Raw genomic sequence first — 17,206 nt, 5'->3', positions numbered from 1 at the left:
CATTTATTTTTTTAAATTCAATTAATTTTTTAATTGAATTGGAAATGTGTTTTAGTTTAAATGCAGTTATTTACGCATTTAAAAATATATACGTTAAGATAAAAATTCTATAATATATTTAATCACATGAATACCGAAAGTATTTATTGAATTGTGGTGTTTTTGGCTCTGAAAGTAATTTGTTTCAGTTTCTTGAATCTGAAAAATGGCGATTTCTCTTATTCTACTTGAGGTATGGACTTAATTTTTTTTTTTTTTTTTTTTACTGAGCGTTCATGCATCTTCTTAAGACTTACAGAAGAAAAAAAATACCACCAAAAAGTTGGAAAATTATCATTTAAGTCAGTTTCAAATTATGACTGGCATCAAAAAAGCATCGAGCCATATACAGAATAAAAGTTTTTGTATTAAAATTAGTTGAATCATTTCCAAATTTTTAGACTGCCAAAAAGACAAAAAAAAGAAAAAGTTTTTCAAACTACCGTAAGTTCAGTATAAATCTGCTTTATTCATGATTTTAGCTATATATATATTTGAGTATGGTGTATAGAATATATGCACACACATCCCATACACACAGTCACACAATGACATAAACATGCAGAAACCAAAGAGGCAGAGACTGTTGGCTTTGAGGTGTTTTTGACCGTAAAGAAAACCCAACAAATTCTGATCAAAAGGAAAAAAAAAAAAACTAAATTCTTTTTCAATAAATTACACCGTTTCCACACAAGATAAGACACAGATTACATGATCAAAACTAGAATATAAGGACAGTGAAAACCTGAACTTTAGATTTGTCTGTTCAAACTACTTGAAAAAGAATGCAACACCAAACATAAGAAGCAAAAAATAAATAAACATAAAGCTGACTTAAAATGTGTAGCGAAAAAGAAAAAAAAAAAGACTCAGAGAACCTGAGGTGAAGTTGTTCCTTGAGTGATGATAACTTTCAGGAAACATGCCCCTTCTACACAAAGTACAGCACTGAAGAGCAAAGAGCAAACTGTCCACAGTTCAGAGCTGGAGGCAGAAATCACATGGGACTGGTAACAGTGTCATTAAAGCAAGACCTAAACCACAGGTCTGAGCATCACAGTGGAACATTGTTGCATTTACAGTATATGGAAAGCACATCCCTTCCTGTGGTTACAACAGAAGCCATAAACCGTTTATTACGATATCATTCTGGATATATCGAACCAGTGGGTTCAAAAAGCTTTAACCCCTGAAGACTAACAGGATCAGCAAATATACAGGCTGATCCTTCTGGCTAGCAGCTATGCAGCAACAACAGAGTTGTGTTTTCCAGGTAAAAGTGGAAGGATGCGCTACTTCAACTTCTATCTGAGCTGTTGAAATGAAAAGGAAAATGTTTCACACTGAGGGGACTGGTCAGCTGACAGAAAAAATGTGAACGCAAAGGACAAATATCACATTGTGATCACTGAATGCCTTCATTCTAATTAAATAGGAATTTACAGATTTTCAGCAACGAAAATTCAAACCTTATCATCCACCAAACACACCCTGAAATGCTTTTTCATTTTTAACAATATGAGCAAACCAACCCCACCACAGCAAATATACAGTATTTCAGTCATAAACAAAACTGAGAAAGATCGAAGACGACATTGTGCCAAGACTTTGACATATCATAACCTTTAAATTAATTTCCACAAGTTTCTGCCTGACAGACACTTTTTAGCGACATATGAATTGATCTTAGCAAGAGTAAAATGCTTTCTCTTCTATATGTGTAGTGCTTTTTGACAGTCAAACAAAAACCTGCAGATCATTTGACCTAAATAAATCACCTTATGATAATTCATTTTGAAAAGATATGAAGCTCTGAACGGCAACCAGAGTCACATTAAGGTGGAGTTATGCTTTTCTTAAAGTGAGAACTATAGTGTGGGTTTTATGTCGTTGTAGACACTTATTGCACTTGACTCCCCAATTAAAGCAGAACTTCTGTAAACCGCTGTAACATCTTTGTAGTAATAAACCCTTCCCACTATGACATCCTTGACTCTCCAGCTCGGTGAACGGCAGCTCACAGTCCGGTAGTGTACATAAATGCAGAGCGTAATTGTCGCCTTGTCCCGTCTTTCAAGCCTTTCGTTCTCAGAGCAGCTCATGCAGACTCTTCGAAGCATTACTTTCATGTAAAGTGTGCAGAAACGTGTGAGAGAAAGTCCAGAAGAAGTACTGCAGCGGTCTGCAGCCATCTTCTCCTCCTCTTTCTTTTTGCATTCAGCAGACTGAGACTGTATGGCTTCATGTATGTGTGCTTGCTTGGTGTATTTATAGTCCAGAGGAGCCAGAATTAACTCGGCCGTCTTTTCCAATTGGGCTGCTCTTCACGTTAGCTTTAACATTCGACAGCAGACTTGTGTTGTTGCATTTGTGTGCATCTGATGGTGTGTTTCAGCTCTAGTTGAGAGTGCGATGGGGGCAACTCACGTCCCAAGCTGTGAAGTGGTGAGCAGGGTTTGTGGGGAAAAGGGAAGTCTGAGGATTACTAATGTGTATTTGTGTTGGGAGACATTTCTCAGTCCATGAAGAGAGCAGGGTCAGCCCTCACACCTCTGGCTGCTCTGCAGGAAGGAGCTGTGATGCGTTTGCGTGAGTTTTGAGCTTTTCTCGGGTGTGACCTTCACATCTCCGGCTGCTCTGCGGAAACCGGCTGGCTTCTGGGCTCGGGTGATTCGTAGCGCTGGTGGAAGTTTCTTTTCCTCAGCTTCTCTGGAGCTTTTCTCCACAAAACAATCTCCTACACACAACAGTAGAGGCCAGAGTTAATGGTGCATAGTTTCACCAAGCTAAATCAAGTTTGGAAATTGAATTTAAAAAGTGAAAAAAGCAAAATACTGCAGCTGAAAAGTCAAGAGAAACGCTTCTAAATCGTATTCAAGATGTTGCTGCACCTGTGGTGCCACTCTGAGAAATAACAGATCTCAAGTTTAACGAGGTTTACAGCTAAGATCAACTGATTCTGAAGGGTTTGTGTGTTTGTTGTAAAAGTTTTAGGATTTTTCTTTGCACACTCAGAAAAACCTGCCTTCATGTTCATAGACAACTCTTATGACAAAACTGTTTCAATGAGAAAATTAACAATTTTTGTAAACAGAGACACACCGATGATCATTTTTTTAGATTAAACCCTAAAAGTTTAAACCAGTAGAGAAAGACAAACTGCACAAATATCTGAGAATGTGTGACTCCCTCTGCCATCAAGTAATTTAACTTCCTTTCCATCTGCTTTGTGCGTAGAAAACGATCTGTAGAAAGATTTAAAGTATGTAATTATAACGTTTTGACAGCAACGTTACTGTAGTGTTGATAAACCCTAACCTGTAAAGCAAAGATTGATTATGTGGCGAGATGAGAGACTCGTAGGGCTCACTAATACAAAGTGTCCAGGTGACACATTCAGCCACAGAAAAGGGAGAGCTGATGTTAGAATGCTGGTCAGAACTGGAGTAAACATTACGTCTAACAATAAGACACAAGAATTTTTGTGCCACAAGTGACAGTTTTTGTCACATAAAAAAAGTCAGCTTGGTCTCACAAGAGAATTTTTAAATCCGTCCACAAGTTTCCGGTTAGTTGCGCCTCCCAGCTGTTGCTCTCCTGACTTCCTCTTCATCATTGGATTAAATCACCACATAAATCCTCACTTTATAAACTCAAATTGAAGCAGGAGAATTTTCTAACCAACTTTCATCTTGAACAGACATTGTGTGACGCCTTCATGCTGGAGTTCAGTGATCCCAACATCTCTCTTTGGCAACTTTGTTCTCAGCTGCCTTAAGCTAAATTTTTAAAACACTTTTCTCCACTCTGGACATGGAAATTAGTACAACTATAACTAACAAGCCTGAACATAATTCAAAAGTAGTAAAAATGCCACAAAAAAAAAAATAAATAAATTACGATAAATGTTCTTTAACAGTTGACAGTTTGTTGACATGAACTCATGAACTCTTGGGTATCCAATTATCAGTGTCTTCTGAGTAATTATATGATTTACCAAATCATCACATGATTTAAAAAAAAGGCTAATGATTCTCACAAACTAAAAATACGTTGAGACAAGGATTAACAAAATATCCTGTGCAAAATGACGCAGTTTGAATCGTACATTAGGACATTTCTCCAAAACTGATGTAAAACTGTCATTTGAAATCTGAACCACTAACCTTTTAAATAAAGTATGAAAAAAGCATTTTTTTTGTAGCAGTAATTAGGCTAAAAAACTCTAAATTTATGTCCAAATATTTAAAGTCAGCTTTTGGTCTTTGCTTATTTCTGATTATCAGAAATTACATATCCATGTGAATTACCTGTTGTTTAAAGTATCTCCTGTCCTCCTCATCCACCAGCACCAGATTGAGAAAGTAGCGAACAGAGAACTTCTTATTAACGTCCCTCATGGTGGCCGTTAAGTCATATCCTGGTAAAAGCAGAGCCAGCGATAAGCCAACACCATAAAGACAGTGATTTATAGTTGCAACAAAGCCTTCATTGCAGATCATCACATGCTTTGGAAGAAGCAAGGACTTACCTGCCAGGAAGAGTCTGATTGGGATCGATTCTCCTTTAACTGGAGCGCCGTCCATGATCTCATACTTTGCTACCGTCTCCGTCTCGGTTGTAGTGCTCGGACCTGAAAGAGACCAAAACAAACTAATTAACTAATTAAGTCTTGGTATTAATTGTTGCGCTTTGATTGAGTTTATTTTATTTTTTACGTGCTGCTGTTCTGGATTCAAACCTATGCCTGTTATCTCCTTCTTGATGAGCTGCAGCTCCATGTGCTGGATTTTAATCCTGACCAGGAGGAAGTAAATCTTCCCAACTATCACGTCCTTCAGGTGGTATCTAGCAGACAAAGCAAAGAAATGTCCTCAAACTCAATGGAAAATAAGGATGTTTCATTAGGAAGTTGAAACATTAAGTCGTGTTTCTTACTTGGATTTGTTGTATTCAAACTCGATGTGAAGACAGTCCTCGATGCCGACCTCCATCTTAATGGAGTTGTTTACGTCTGGATAAGTGGCCAGCTGGTGAACAATTAACTCGTATTCCTTTACTAAGTCAGACAGACGGCGGACTATTGTCACCCGGAGGAAATATCTGAGAAAAACACAACAAAACATTAGACCTCAACATCCTAAATCTTTACTAAACAAGATTAAAGTCATGAATATAGAAGCAGGTATGACATTCCTAACTATAGTTCAAAGTCTTGATTGATTTTATCCTCTGTGCATTGCAATATTTCTGTATTTGTAGCGACAACAATCAAAGTGATGATAAAAAATATATTGCTTTTTTGGGTAATTTTTTTGTAAGTAAAATTTACACATTATCTAACAGGTTACTTCAGCAAAACAGTTTCATTCAACAGCACAATAACTGCATTTAATCATATTTTCAAAATTAAAAATGATCCCAATGATCCCTTACTGATTTCGCAGAAATCAGTAAGATTCTTATTTTTAAGACAAATCACAATTCTCCTCAGTGATAAAAAACAAAAAAAAAGACAGATGCATTTATAATGCAAATTCTCTCTGCTTCCCATAAGGAACTATTTTCATAACACTATAATTCAGTCCTAGTAACTACTTCAACTCTGTTGAGCCAGAAGGAAAAACACACAGAGCAATATTTTCAGATCCCAGTATAAATCACACCAATATTTACTGGTCCTCTGAGCAGTCATCCCCCCTGCTGCCCTTCAGCAGAACAACACAGTAAGATAACCTTGAACGATGTTCCTACAAACTACAGGTTGAGCTGGGTAGTTTTACATTTGCAAAGTAAAAAATACACAATAATAAAAACATGAGCTGCAGCCCAGGTGCTGCTGGCGTACCTTAGCCTGACGTTTGCGCCGATGTAGGACTCATAAGGTTTCTCCACCTGCATGAACTCAAAGTCGTAGCTTCTGTTCTGGTTTAGCTCTCCAGGCAAGGCCAGCTCTTTCACCAAGTCCACAAACTCGTGGGTGTTGCTCTTGTCAGAGAACAGCTCTGAGACAACGGAGAAAGGATAATTAGTGATTGATTATTGCTTACATATGATGCCTTTATAGTTTCACTTCATTAGTTTAATTCTCCACTGTAGGGAAGAATAAAACTGGTCAGAGAGAATCACCTCTAAGAGTGAACAACTGTGTCAAACATGGCTTTTTTGAATGAAGTTTTCCATACACTTACAACTTAAATTAAGTTATGTTACATATTCGTTGGTTGAAATTAGTGAGACTTATCCTGTTAATCTTGACTGCAGTTAGCTTCTGCACACCTTAATTGTTTGTTTACTGAAAATATTTTACAACCTCACTGCGCTGAAAGCCTCCTGCTGCAAATTTATCTGTTGCACTACTGTAAATGTGTCAATATAGATCATGTTTGTAATGCTTTAGTTTTCTGATAGACACACAAAACAGATGGGATATGTGTGCAACCTAAGCCAATACAACTAGAAGCACACCGTAATGAAACAATTCCTCCTGCCGACATGGAGAAAATATGGCTTAATTGAAAACAAAGCTGAAAAAGGATGCGCCGAGTACATCTATGATATACAGGACAATTAAAAAAAAACTTAAATTAGCATTACATCAATATGTAGTGTTCAGATTCAGGGTAATCTATATGAGTGTTCGTGCACAGGGTGAGGTGGATTTAACAGGACGGCACATGACGACCACATGCCTTCATAAACCTTTCGTCCACATGACGACATGTGAACCAACTGCTGCGGCACAGAAGCACAGGTCAAGAATGAAGTCAAAACCTGATGTGAATTATAAATCAGACCCAGCTGGCTCACCTATCTGTCCGACAAACTCGATGCGGATCCCCTGATGCTCCAGCCGCTTCCCTCCCTGCTTCACATTTAGATTCACCTGCAGAGGGAAAATTGATTGCGTCAACGTTTATTAATAGCTCCACGCTGTCAGTGTTTGGTGCCATTTTCCTATTCCAGAAGTATTGGACACTCCAACGAGAAAAAATGTCCGTTGTTTTATTGTGCACTGATTGTTCAGCATTAAGCTCTCAATTTAAAATCACAACAATTTAGCAAATTATCTGAAATTATCAAAAAAAATTTTTGTCTAAAACAACATAAAGAATCACTGATAAAGATTAAATATTAGAGATAACAGAACACAAGCAGTGATCCATAAAAATGAAATAAATTATATATATATATATATATATATATATATATATATATATATATATATATATATATATATATATATATATATATATATATATAATATATATATATAATAAAAAATTTAAAAAAAATCAACCAACTAAAATATGTTCTTACTCAGGTTGTAAACATTTGAGTTAAAACTGGCCTAAAAAACAAATTTAGGTATTTGTATCAGAATTTAAAACTTTAAATACCTTAAATTGATTATGTGTTTGTAAGGACAGTTTACTGCTGATTAAAATCAACCACACGCCTTATTTTTAAAATCTCCATTTAAACATTCTAATTTTGAAACAATCCTCTGACGTTAGTCAATTTAAGGTTGGTCACGAAATTAGATAAAAAAAAAACAACTAACTTTTTTCGTCCAAAAGGTCCAAATAAAGTAAATCCTAAATAAAACTGTTGAATTTCCGGCTTGGATACGACATTCATTGTGAATATGTGCTATGTAAATAAACAGAATTTAAAAGATCAAACCTTTGACCCTGTTTAAATTAAGTTATCTTTAGGAGACCTTTAACCTTTGACCATGTAACCGTGTTTTCATGTTGTTTTTACAGTGAGATTTGATTATTTTCTGTCTCTTTTTCAATCACCGATTTTTGCCTTTTGGGCTTTGCACTGTATTTTTCACCTTCATTGTAGCTGCAGTTTTATTTATTAATTCAATTTGATTTCATGACTTAATAGGGATTATAACTACTACATTTAAGGATTTGTAATTCCTGAAAAATACATAACTCCAGTCAAAAAAAAACTCATGCAACAAGGGTTACAAAAAATGGCAACAAACTGATTATTTTTCACAAGTATGAAGTGAAAATGAATCTTGCTCGCAAGGACCATGTTTACCTTTCCAGACACCGACTCTCCATCATAGAATAGGTAGTGTTTCTCCACTTTTCCATCTTCTGTCTTTAACTCAGCGGTTTTTCTGTTCTCTGCATCATTCAGCACCACATCTATCTCACATACCGGCCCAAACAATCCTCCCAGGAAACTCTGGAAACAAAGACAACAGATTACATGAGAGATGTGCCACAGATATTGTGTTAACACCAAAATTGTGGCGAAACAGTATTTTTAATTGCAGTTTTTGGTTTCTTAAATGCACATTGTGCCTTTTTCACCAGTTGCAAGGCTTACATTTACAGCAGGAGGATTTGTTTACACACCATATTACTGTGGGATGTGGGAATAATAAGTTTCTGTGCTTTAAAGCCAAAGTCCCCAAACTGCTAAACCAGACTGAAGGATAATAGCAGCCTTTGATGTTGCCACAACAACCCCAATGATCACCAGCTGCATTGACACATGCTGCAGCTAAAGATGTTGAAGAATGACCAGGATGTCAGTCAGCTGCACAGGAGGAATCAATGAACAGAAAAACTTTACACTGCAGCCACTGAGAAGTCCCAACACAGGCAAATTTCTTCACGATCGACAGAGATTATTGATTTATTGTAAGGAATTTAAAGGGCTGCTGCAGCTCTTCAGAGTGCATGTGACACTTCAACTTCACATTCCAGAGAGCTGACCAGGGCACATGACCAAAACTCACTTGCTGCACCTACATACAAATTAAGCACGCATTAATAAAGCTGCTAAACATTAATGGTTGAGAGGACCGTTTTAAAAAGCTGCTAAGTAGTTAGAAAGCTAAAACATGTCAGAAAAACGGCTTAATACTGATGCTAATTAGCCCAACCCTGAAAGATGATCCCAAACAGACTTTTATTTCTGCTGCCCAGTTCACTTCACAGGCCCATGCGGTGTTGAGGCGTTTATAATCTTTAACTAAAAGTAAAATAACTTCAACTTATTGTCGGCGACGTCTTGGTTTTTACACTCACCATCTCGCCGTCTTGCCAGTTGAAGCTAACTGCTAGCCTCCCTCCGTTTAGCCTGACGGTCTGCAGGGGGAGGAAAGGAGGGGGGCGGTAGGCGTAGTAACAGGTTTCCCGTCACGTGACCTGCGTTGTGTGCGTGTGGGCGGAGTCAGTGGAACGTCGTCAGAAGAGGAGCACGACTGACATATTTTAACTCAGGTAAAGGTTAAAAAGTAGCTGTCCAAGAAATTACTCAAGTAAGACTAAAAAAGTATTCGGTTATTATAATATATATTTGTTAATATTTAAAATTTACATAATCAGATGGGCCAAAATCTAAAGTTAAGTGGAAATTTTGGTATTTTAAGGATGAGAATTACAATAATTTATGTAAATAACACAAAATATCAAAATCATGTAGAATAATTGTTTCCCATGTCAGTTTCTTTCAATAAAAAACTTATGAAACTTCAACAAAAATTGCAAGTGTGTGTCTGGTGATTTTTTCATTCACATTGGGTAGAGTATCCAGAAATGTTACTCAAGACCAGCAATACTTCAGTATAGAATGATTCAAGTAAAAATTTATGTTTTAAAAAAAATAGAAGAGTAAATGTAACTTATTATTCAATTCTTCATTCAAGTAATGAAAAACTTTTTAAAGTGGTGGAAATTAAATTTACTGAATAAATTAATTTGTGGACTTCACATAAACAGAATCTGGTGCAGGAACTCCACAAGAAAATAAGTTTAATTTCCAAGACAACTTGGTTTTGAAGGAAGAGCTGAAACTGGGAAACTTGCAAAATTATAACAAATGATGTATTAATAGGAACACTAATAACTTAATGTTATATTACACTTTTTATAGTTTAATCCCAAATCCTCAAATGATCTTTCACAGTGTTGACCACAAATACCTTGCACATCAATGAAATCTACAAGTGATCCGTCTGAACAATAACAGTTTCGAGAACTAGAAAGTTCCCACAAACCTTTTCGATCCACTAATCAATACGTTTTGATCAGCTTTGTCAAACTTAAGAGCACTGAAGAAATTATAGAAACCATCATAATTTAAAACACCTTCTTATAAAAAGACATTACACAGTTTTAAGCAGGTTTTATTGAATTGCTTATAGATTGAAATGTCAAATGCACATTAAGCAATGTGAAATAAATGGAAACAATATTGCTGAGATGTAGGCATAAACATTGTATAAATTTCAAGCTCGTTTACATCGTAAACCCTTTGAATTTTCTCTTAGGGGTTTGTGTCCACAGGGTTTGCTCACTCTGGATATTTTGAAATGCTGTCCAGTTCAGGGTGAAATAAAATGAAATAAATAAGTTTTCACTGTGGCCTGTTATTCCAAAGATGGCCTGAAAACGTGCAATGGAGTGAAGAAAGTATCATGTTATTGCACTAGCGTTGTCACGATTTAAATGCTGGTTTTATTTACATCACAAACCATGGTAAATTCTTTTGTTTTTCACAAAAATTCTTTTGTTTTTCACAAAAATGCAAAAATACTGAGGAAGCACAGCTTAGACGTTATCAAATTTACACTGACTGGCAAACTATACTGGCTTTTTTTAAAAAAAACAACAACAACAAAAAAAAAAACAGCAGCCATTTTTTTATAGCAAAGAAAATAAATTCTCATGATAATAAAAATAATCTTTTACTCAAATAATCAATTTGCATCTGTGAGTTCCTCCCCTCTCCAGCAGGTGGCAATCTTCTGTTACGTTTTTTATCTAGCTGAGGAGTTAACAATGGCTGACTTTCCTGTTCCGACTATATTTTCAGCAGGCTGTCTTCTTCCAGGTCCTGCTTTGTCGGCTTTGCCTCTTCAACAAGAAAACTGCCAGGGAACAACCTCTTCATGCCCCGCACCTTTCCAACTACAAATACAAGAAGATAAACACATCAGAGGCGGGCAGAGTAACCAAGAAATGTACTCAAAAAGAAAAGTAGCACTACTTCAACATAGTTTTACTCAAGTAAATGTAAAAATGTATCCATCCAAGAAATTACTCTAGTAAGAGTAAAAACGTGTTTGGTAGGAATTCATTTTATTTTTTGTTTTGCTTATTTATTTTGGATATTTAAAATGTGTTAAACAATCACTAGAATTATTGGTCTTTGAATAATATTTCAATATTGTCACAGTAACTTCTGGAACAAAAACTATCATTGTGACAGGCCTAATAATCGAAACCTTTACAGAAATAAAATACCTTTGGGTTGAACAGAGTCTGTCCAGAATTCACCGGAGCCTGTCTCACTTTCAGCTGCTTTGGGTTCATCAGCGACGCTCCAGTAATCTGCAGCAGAGCCTTCATAACCAGAGCCTTCTTCTTCTGGGACGAACCAAGGGGACTCCCCGTCTTCGCTCCTCATCTGTGTCTCATCCTCGTCCTCCTTAGGATCCTCGCCAGGCGGACTCTCGTCCTCCACTGGTTCTGCATCTCTGTAAGACATAATGTTGATGAAAATGTTAGGTTTGTTCTCAAGCCTGAAAGAGACAAAAATAAATAACTTTACGTTTCTTTAAGGCAGTTCACGCCATCCTGGCTCCCCTGCTCTCATCATCAGTACTATTTCCTGTGCTTCCCATTTTGCAGAAGCACCACCCAAGTTATTTTTGCCTTTGTTGGGCCGCTGTAGGTGAAAGGGGAGGGCACAGGTCGGAAACGTTTGGTGGTTTTTCAGAGCTTCAAGTGAAAATACTTGGTTTTTTTCATGTTATTTTAGGATAAAATGTCAATACAGTGTTGTCAAAATCAAGTTTTGTCCTTTATGTTGGAAAAATGGGTTTTATTAGTGCAGGTTTTTCTGATATCACCCTCTTTTTATGCTTTGATTTCAATTAACTTTTTAGTGTGTGTTTTACTCTGGATATTCTTGTCTGATTAAAAAAAATAGTTAAATCTGGAATATTTTACTATAAAAACAAATCACAAATTGTGATTTAGTTTCTTGAAAGACAAAGCCTCATGTTCTCGTTTGCTTTAACCTGTGGATTTCAATCCCTAATTTCACAATTTAGCAACATCTTGACATTGGTAAATGGTTGAGATATTTGATCAGAAATAAATACGTCCCACATGGAAAAGGTAAGGCAGAGCAGATGTCTCTATGCAGCTGTTACTGCTCACGCTTAAAAAATTCGACAATGTTGGGACATACGGAGCAATGAAACAATAGACCAGAAGCAGAGGCCCATGAAGCGTTGCAGCCCACTTCCTCCAAACATTTCCTCTGACTTCCTGTTCAAAGTTAGCTGAGAAGCCGTGGAGGGCTGAGGCGCTGTGACAGGCTCCCAACATCACGGCGGTCAGAGAATATTCTGACACCCAAGAACAAGAGCAACCTTCAGTTTTCTAGGAAAAGCTAGTTAAAAAGAAACTGATGCTTTCTGCTCACTTCCTGACCTGTAATCTGATTTTACATTTCAGAGGAACTTCTGTTGGTATTTAAGGCGATCAGAGTTACAACACTTACCCAGAAATCATCTAAAGCTAAATAATAAAACTCCAGAAACCTAAATGACTTACAGGAGAAGTGCTTGTCTTATTTTTAGAACTTTGTTTTGTATTTTTGTTGTTGTTGTTGTGATGTTACATTCCTAAATGTCACTTGGTCTCTCATGACTGTAAATAAGCATCATTGAAAAATGTTTTTTCACAGCATGCAGCTCCGAGAAATAAATCCAGAACCTCAACTGGACAAAATTAAGTTTGTGCTTCTTGTTTTTGACAAGCTTTCTTCTTTAAAATGCAAAACTACTATAAGAAAAAGAATGGTGGTTAAGAGGAACTCATAAAGAGGAAACTGCGGGTTCAGATTAAGATCGATCAATCTTTAAAAACAAAGGTGAGAAAACTGCACGGCATTTCTGAAGCTCAGGCAAACAAACCAATACCACTTTTAAACATCCAAAAGGTGTTTTCTTTACAGCTTTGGGTGAAATAAAAATGAATTCCTTCACAGGTCAGATCTCAGAGACACAGAGGATGTCATGAACTGCTCTGTGTAAAATGCAAACGAGCTCCATCCTAACAAAATAAACACAAAATAAAATGTTTAAAGTTCTGAAGATCGACTGTGAAAGGTTTTTATAAACGTTGCTGCTAAGAAAGTCACAAAATGTGAAATCTCTTAGCAGGTTAGCATTTTGCAACACCAAAGCAATACTTTAGGGAGGAGAGAAAGCCCTCTGAAGGCATCCTACAGAAATCATTACGTCTCGAAGTAGATTCTCAATTGGACTTTGACTGGGCCGATCTAGCACATGGATATTTGGTCTAAACCGTTCCATGGTGGTTCCGACTGTATAATTAGGGTTGTCTTTTGCACTGTCGCATATTTAACTCCATCTATTTTCACAATAAATCTGGCCAGCCTCCTTGATCTGCCCTGGATGATGCTGCCACCGCCATGTTTGACAGGCAAAGTCTTATTTTTCTACACGGTGCATGCAAGTCTCATTTCATCAGAGCATCTTTTTTGAAATGCCAGCATAGCAAAAAGCTCCTGATAGATTTAATTTTTTTAATTTATCGACAGAATTACCTGCCTCAGAAGTGGATCTTTGTGATTGCAACATACCAAAGTGAAAAGAGAAATTACAGGATTATGGATACGTTTTCAGATCATTTTACTTCTTGCCCACTTTCACGATCTGAAAGGACGTGGCAAGTTTGTAGATCAAAATGTTCCCTTTTTATGTCATGACTTATCCTAGAATTATCAAATGATCGTCCAACACAGCAACAGATAGTAATATTACAACTTAACGATGAGTGCACGTCGTCTAGACTGGAAAAAAACATCAGATATGAAACTTTACAGTAAGTCATAAAATGAGAGCATTTGTAACCACAATGCCGTGCAGCAGAGAGATTGCTTCAGCTTCTGAACTGATGCAAAAGTTCAGTTTGCCTTTAGCAAAATAGTCCCTTTAGTACAACCACACACTTAAAAATTAGAAAACAAAATGACCACAAATAAATCTGCAGCCTTTATTTTGTTTTGCAGAAGGCATGTCTGTAATGTTATAAAGATATGTCTTGATGGCGAGTAAAGATTAGAAAAATACAGCAGGAAACTTTCCCGACACATAATTATCTAGGAATTATCACTCTTGGCCAAAAACTTTTAGTATAAAGGGAATTTAAAAAGCTCCAGCTTTTATGAATAAACTACAAACTTTTTAAATTGTTGTTGTTTTACTACAGCTCTCCCCTCTCTGGCTTTCTGCCTGTCTCTTTCTTCAGCCATCCACGTTGTCCTCTATTTTTGCCTTTCTTGGCCATGAACCTCACACTTAAATCCACCGTCGTGCAGAGATCACGTGAACACACGCGCACACACACACACACACACACACACACACACACACACACCACACACACACACACACACACACACACACACCCACACACACACACACACCCAGACAGATCAGACTGAGAGAGGAGTGTGTCAACCAAGGCAAAAGATTCAATGCAGAATCAGCATTTCTGCTTTTTGATTTGGTGACTTTTCCCCACTTGGTTAATTCACTTCCTTAAAGACATTGATTCTCTTTTCTTCCTGTAGAAACCTGTGGTCAACCTGAAGCTGTCCATCCACGGTGTGAGCGTTCACAGAGAGGCAGAGTACTCACAGGCTGTCTGCCTCAGACGCCGGCAGCTTGGACGGGAGCTCTGGACTCCACGGCATCTCAGGGCTCTGCTGGGTCACACAGTTGACCCGGCCGTCCGCAGGATTACATCTCAAAAACTTATAAACGGCCGTCCTCGGCGCTCCTACGAGACATGAAGCAAATTCACAGATGTTCAGATCGAAAACGTTTAAATACGCAACCTCACTCATTTTTGGAGTATTTCGGGAGATTACAACATTATTCTGCAACATGATGAAAAAAAGAAAAGCGACTTTATTGAATCTCTTGAGTTATATTTTAGAAGAGGAAGTCACCTCAGCTTTTTCTCAACACGTTGCTGCAAGAGGCTCGTGTTGCTCCTCGGTTGGTGAAACTCGTTCAGTTATAAGTTGCACAGCCTTTAAGAGTTTCGTCGCTACGATAACGGCCCAAATGTGTGCCTCTACACTGAAATGATGCACAAATCATTGATTCAGGTCTGTTAGCGATTTATGCAAGCTTTGTGGCTCTTGAGAAATCTTAGGCATGGATGAGGCAAACCTGATGAAAAAAGGATTTCACATGAAAGTGTGTGCAAATGTTTCGCAACACACTGATGCTGCTGCCAAAGGTGTGTGAAGCCTGAGGCAGCGTTTAATTTGGTGCCTGGATTCGATCACAGAACCTCTTTAAGCTCAGTTTATGCTCTTCATGCTTGATCGTTTCTTCCCACATTGCACTTTTTATGTCCCTTTTTATATTCTTGTTTCTATGCTGGCGTCTTTGTGATTTCAAAGTGTTTTATAGGTGCTGTGTAAATAGATTTTACTTACTTTACTTGCAATCATAATAAGAATATGTTGCTGTATGACCCTAATAGAAGATTCTGAGTTAGTTTAGTTGGATGATAATCAGAATTTTCTTTTGTTTTTTTCCCCCTAAGTGAGCTTGTTGACAAAAAAATCAAAACTGAAACCAACGAGAACAGTCGTCAGTCGAACTGTATTATCGAATATAATGAATTCGTTAACTGTTTATCTCAATTAAATGACTAAAATACGACCAAAAATGGTTCCAAAATGGTTTGTTTACAGATACAAAATGGAGGTAAGAAGGAACGAAACAAGAGGGCAGTTTGTGTGCATATTGGCAAAAGGGTGAAATAAGTGACATTACATTAAATACAACCATTTAAAGAGTTCAAAGTATTTTTCTCACCAAAATACATATAGCAGAAACTAACCCACACTGGCTATAAAATACAAATTATAGTAATTTAGGCAGAAGCAGGAGCGAAGTTTGCTCATATTTTAAAAAGTAAGTTTCACCTCATGTTTGGACATTTGAAGTCACAGATTATTGAGAAAACTACTTTCAATTGATTATTTGTCAAATATTAGAAAATGACATATATATATATATATATATATATATTATATATATATTATATATATATAATATATATATATATATATATATATAAATAATTTTTTTATTGACATTACAAGTAAAACCATTTCCAGCAAATAAAATGGAAATCTTTTTTTAGTGCACTCTGATAATTTTTCTGTGGAAATAAAAGTGAACAAATATTTAGTCTCACTTTTACATCAACTTCCTGTGACGTGACAAACTCTCCGGCATGATAAATAAAATCTACTGGGTTTCCCCCCCCCCCTCAATGGGTTTCCATTGTCCAGACTTTGAGGCCTGCAGATTTTCCTCTTTCACATCTTCAACATCATCGAAACCAAAAACCTTAAAAAAATTAAAACGTGTCGAGGTATTTTCGCCTAATTTATGAAATAAAGCCGCCGTGGAGCAGCAGAAGTGGGTGTGTTGGGTTTTAGGGAGTATTAGGAGGGGATCGTAAACCGACTCAGTCATTTACTGGAATCCAATTATGCTTGCGCAAATCATGCGTTACGACAGAATTAAAGCAGTTCGACTTTTTTTTGGGGGGGGGGGGGGGGGTTCACCAATATTTCTGCGCGGAGTTGTTAATATTTGCTTCATGATGTGTAAGTTCAGATTAAATCAAATTAAAAGTGCGCATACTTGTAGTTTACAGCCCAAATAGCCCCCCAAAAGGAGCAGCCCTCTCTTCTTCCTGCGCACCAAAGAGCCGCTAAAAAAGCCCATTAATGGTCTCACCTTTTCCCTCATGCAAGGCGAGGCAGGCCACGGCGAGGAGAAGAACCACTTTCATCCTGGAAGTTCAAACTTCTTCCCTCCCAAAACAACAGCAACAACAAAAACTCCCCGACACGGTGGAAAAGCGCTCCTGTCTGAGACGAAGCCTCTGCGTAGTGAGGAGCAGAAACGTGAACTGCGCGAAGAGCTGCAGGCTGACAAATTCCCCGTGAAAGCAGCAGCTCGGCCCACCGTGTGCGTCATGGTTTCCTGGAGTCTTTCTTCTTGTTCAGAGCTCAGGCAGTGGAAACTTCTGCCTTCAGATAGCACGAATTGAGG

The 17,206-nt window shown here is 37.3% G+C and overlaps 2 protein-coding genes across 2 annotated transcripts; both read right to left on the bottom strand.

Annotated features, from left to right (window-relative positions):
* Nucleotides 1–488: 488 nt before the first annotated feature.
* On the bottom strand, nucleotides 489–9,182 carry vps26a (VPS26, retromer complex component A). The gene is made up of 9 exons (XM_055036958.1): nucleotides 9,102–9,182; nucleotides 8,101–8,250; nucleotides 6,850–6,925; nucleotides 5,888–6,044; nucleotides 4,978–5,142; nucleotides 4,781–4,887; nucleotides 4,571–4,672; nucleotides 4,350–4,459; nucleotides 489–2,776 (listed from the first exon to the last, which is right to left on the bottom strand). The coding sequence occupies exons 1-9, from the start codon at nucleotides 9,102–9,104 to the stop codon at nucleotides 2,660–2,662; spliced, it is 987 nt and encodes a 328-aa protein (XP_054892933.1). The 5' UTR covers nucleotides 9,105–9,182; the 3' UTR covers nucleotides 489–2,659.
* A 1,003-nt stretch (nucleotides 9,183–10,185) lies between these two features.
* Nucleotides 10,186–17,096, bottom strand: srgn (serglycin). The gene is made up of 4 exons (XM_055036323.1): nucleotides 16,889–17,096; nucleotides 14,756–14,897; nucleotides 11,322–11,554; nucleotides 10,186–10,985 (listed from the first exon to the last, which is right to left on the bottom strand). The coding sequence occupies exons 1-4, from the start codon at nucleotides 16,941–16,943 to the stop codon at nucleotides 10,879–10,881; spliced, it is 537 nt and encodes a 178-aa protein (XP_054892298.1). The 5' UTR covers nucleotides 16,944–17,096; the 3' UTR covers nucleotides 10,186–10,878.
* Between the last annotated feature and the right edge of the window lie 110 nt (nucleotides 17,097–17,206).

Source organism: Poeciliopsis prolifica, unplaced genomic scaffold (genome assembly GCF_027474105.1).
Source record: "Poeciliopsis prolifica strain line A6 unplaced genomic scaffold, Auburn_PproV2 SCAFFOLD011, whole genome shotgun sequence".
Lineage (NCBI taxonomy): Eukaryota > Metazoa > Chordata > Actinopteri > Cyprinodontiformes > Poeciliidae > Poeciliopsis > Poeciliopsis prolifica.
The sequence above is the reverse complement of the archived record's forward strand: the minus strand, read 5'-3'. Positions and strand labels throughout refer to the sequence as shown.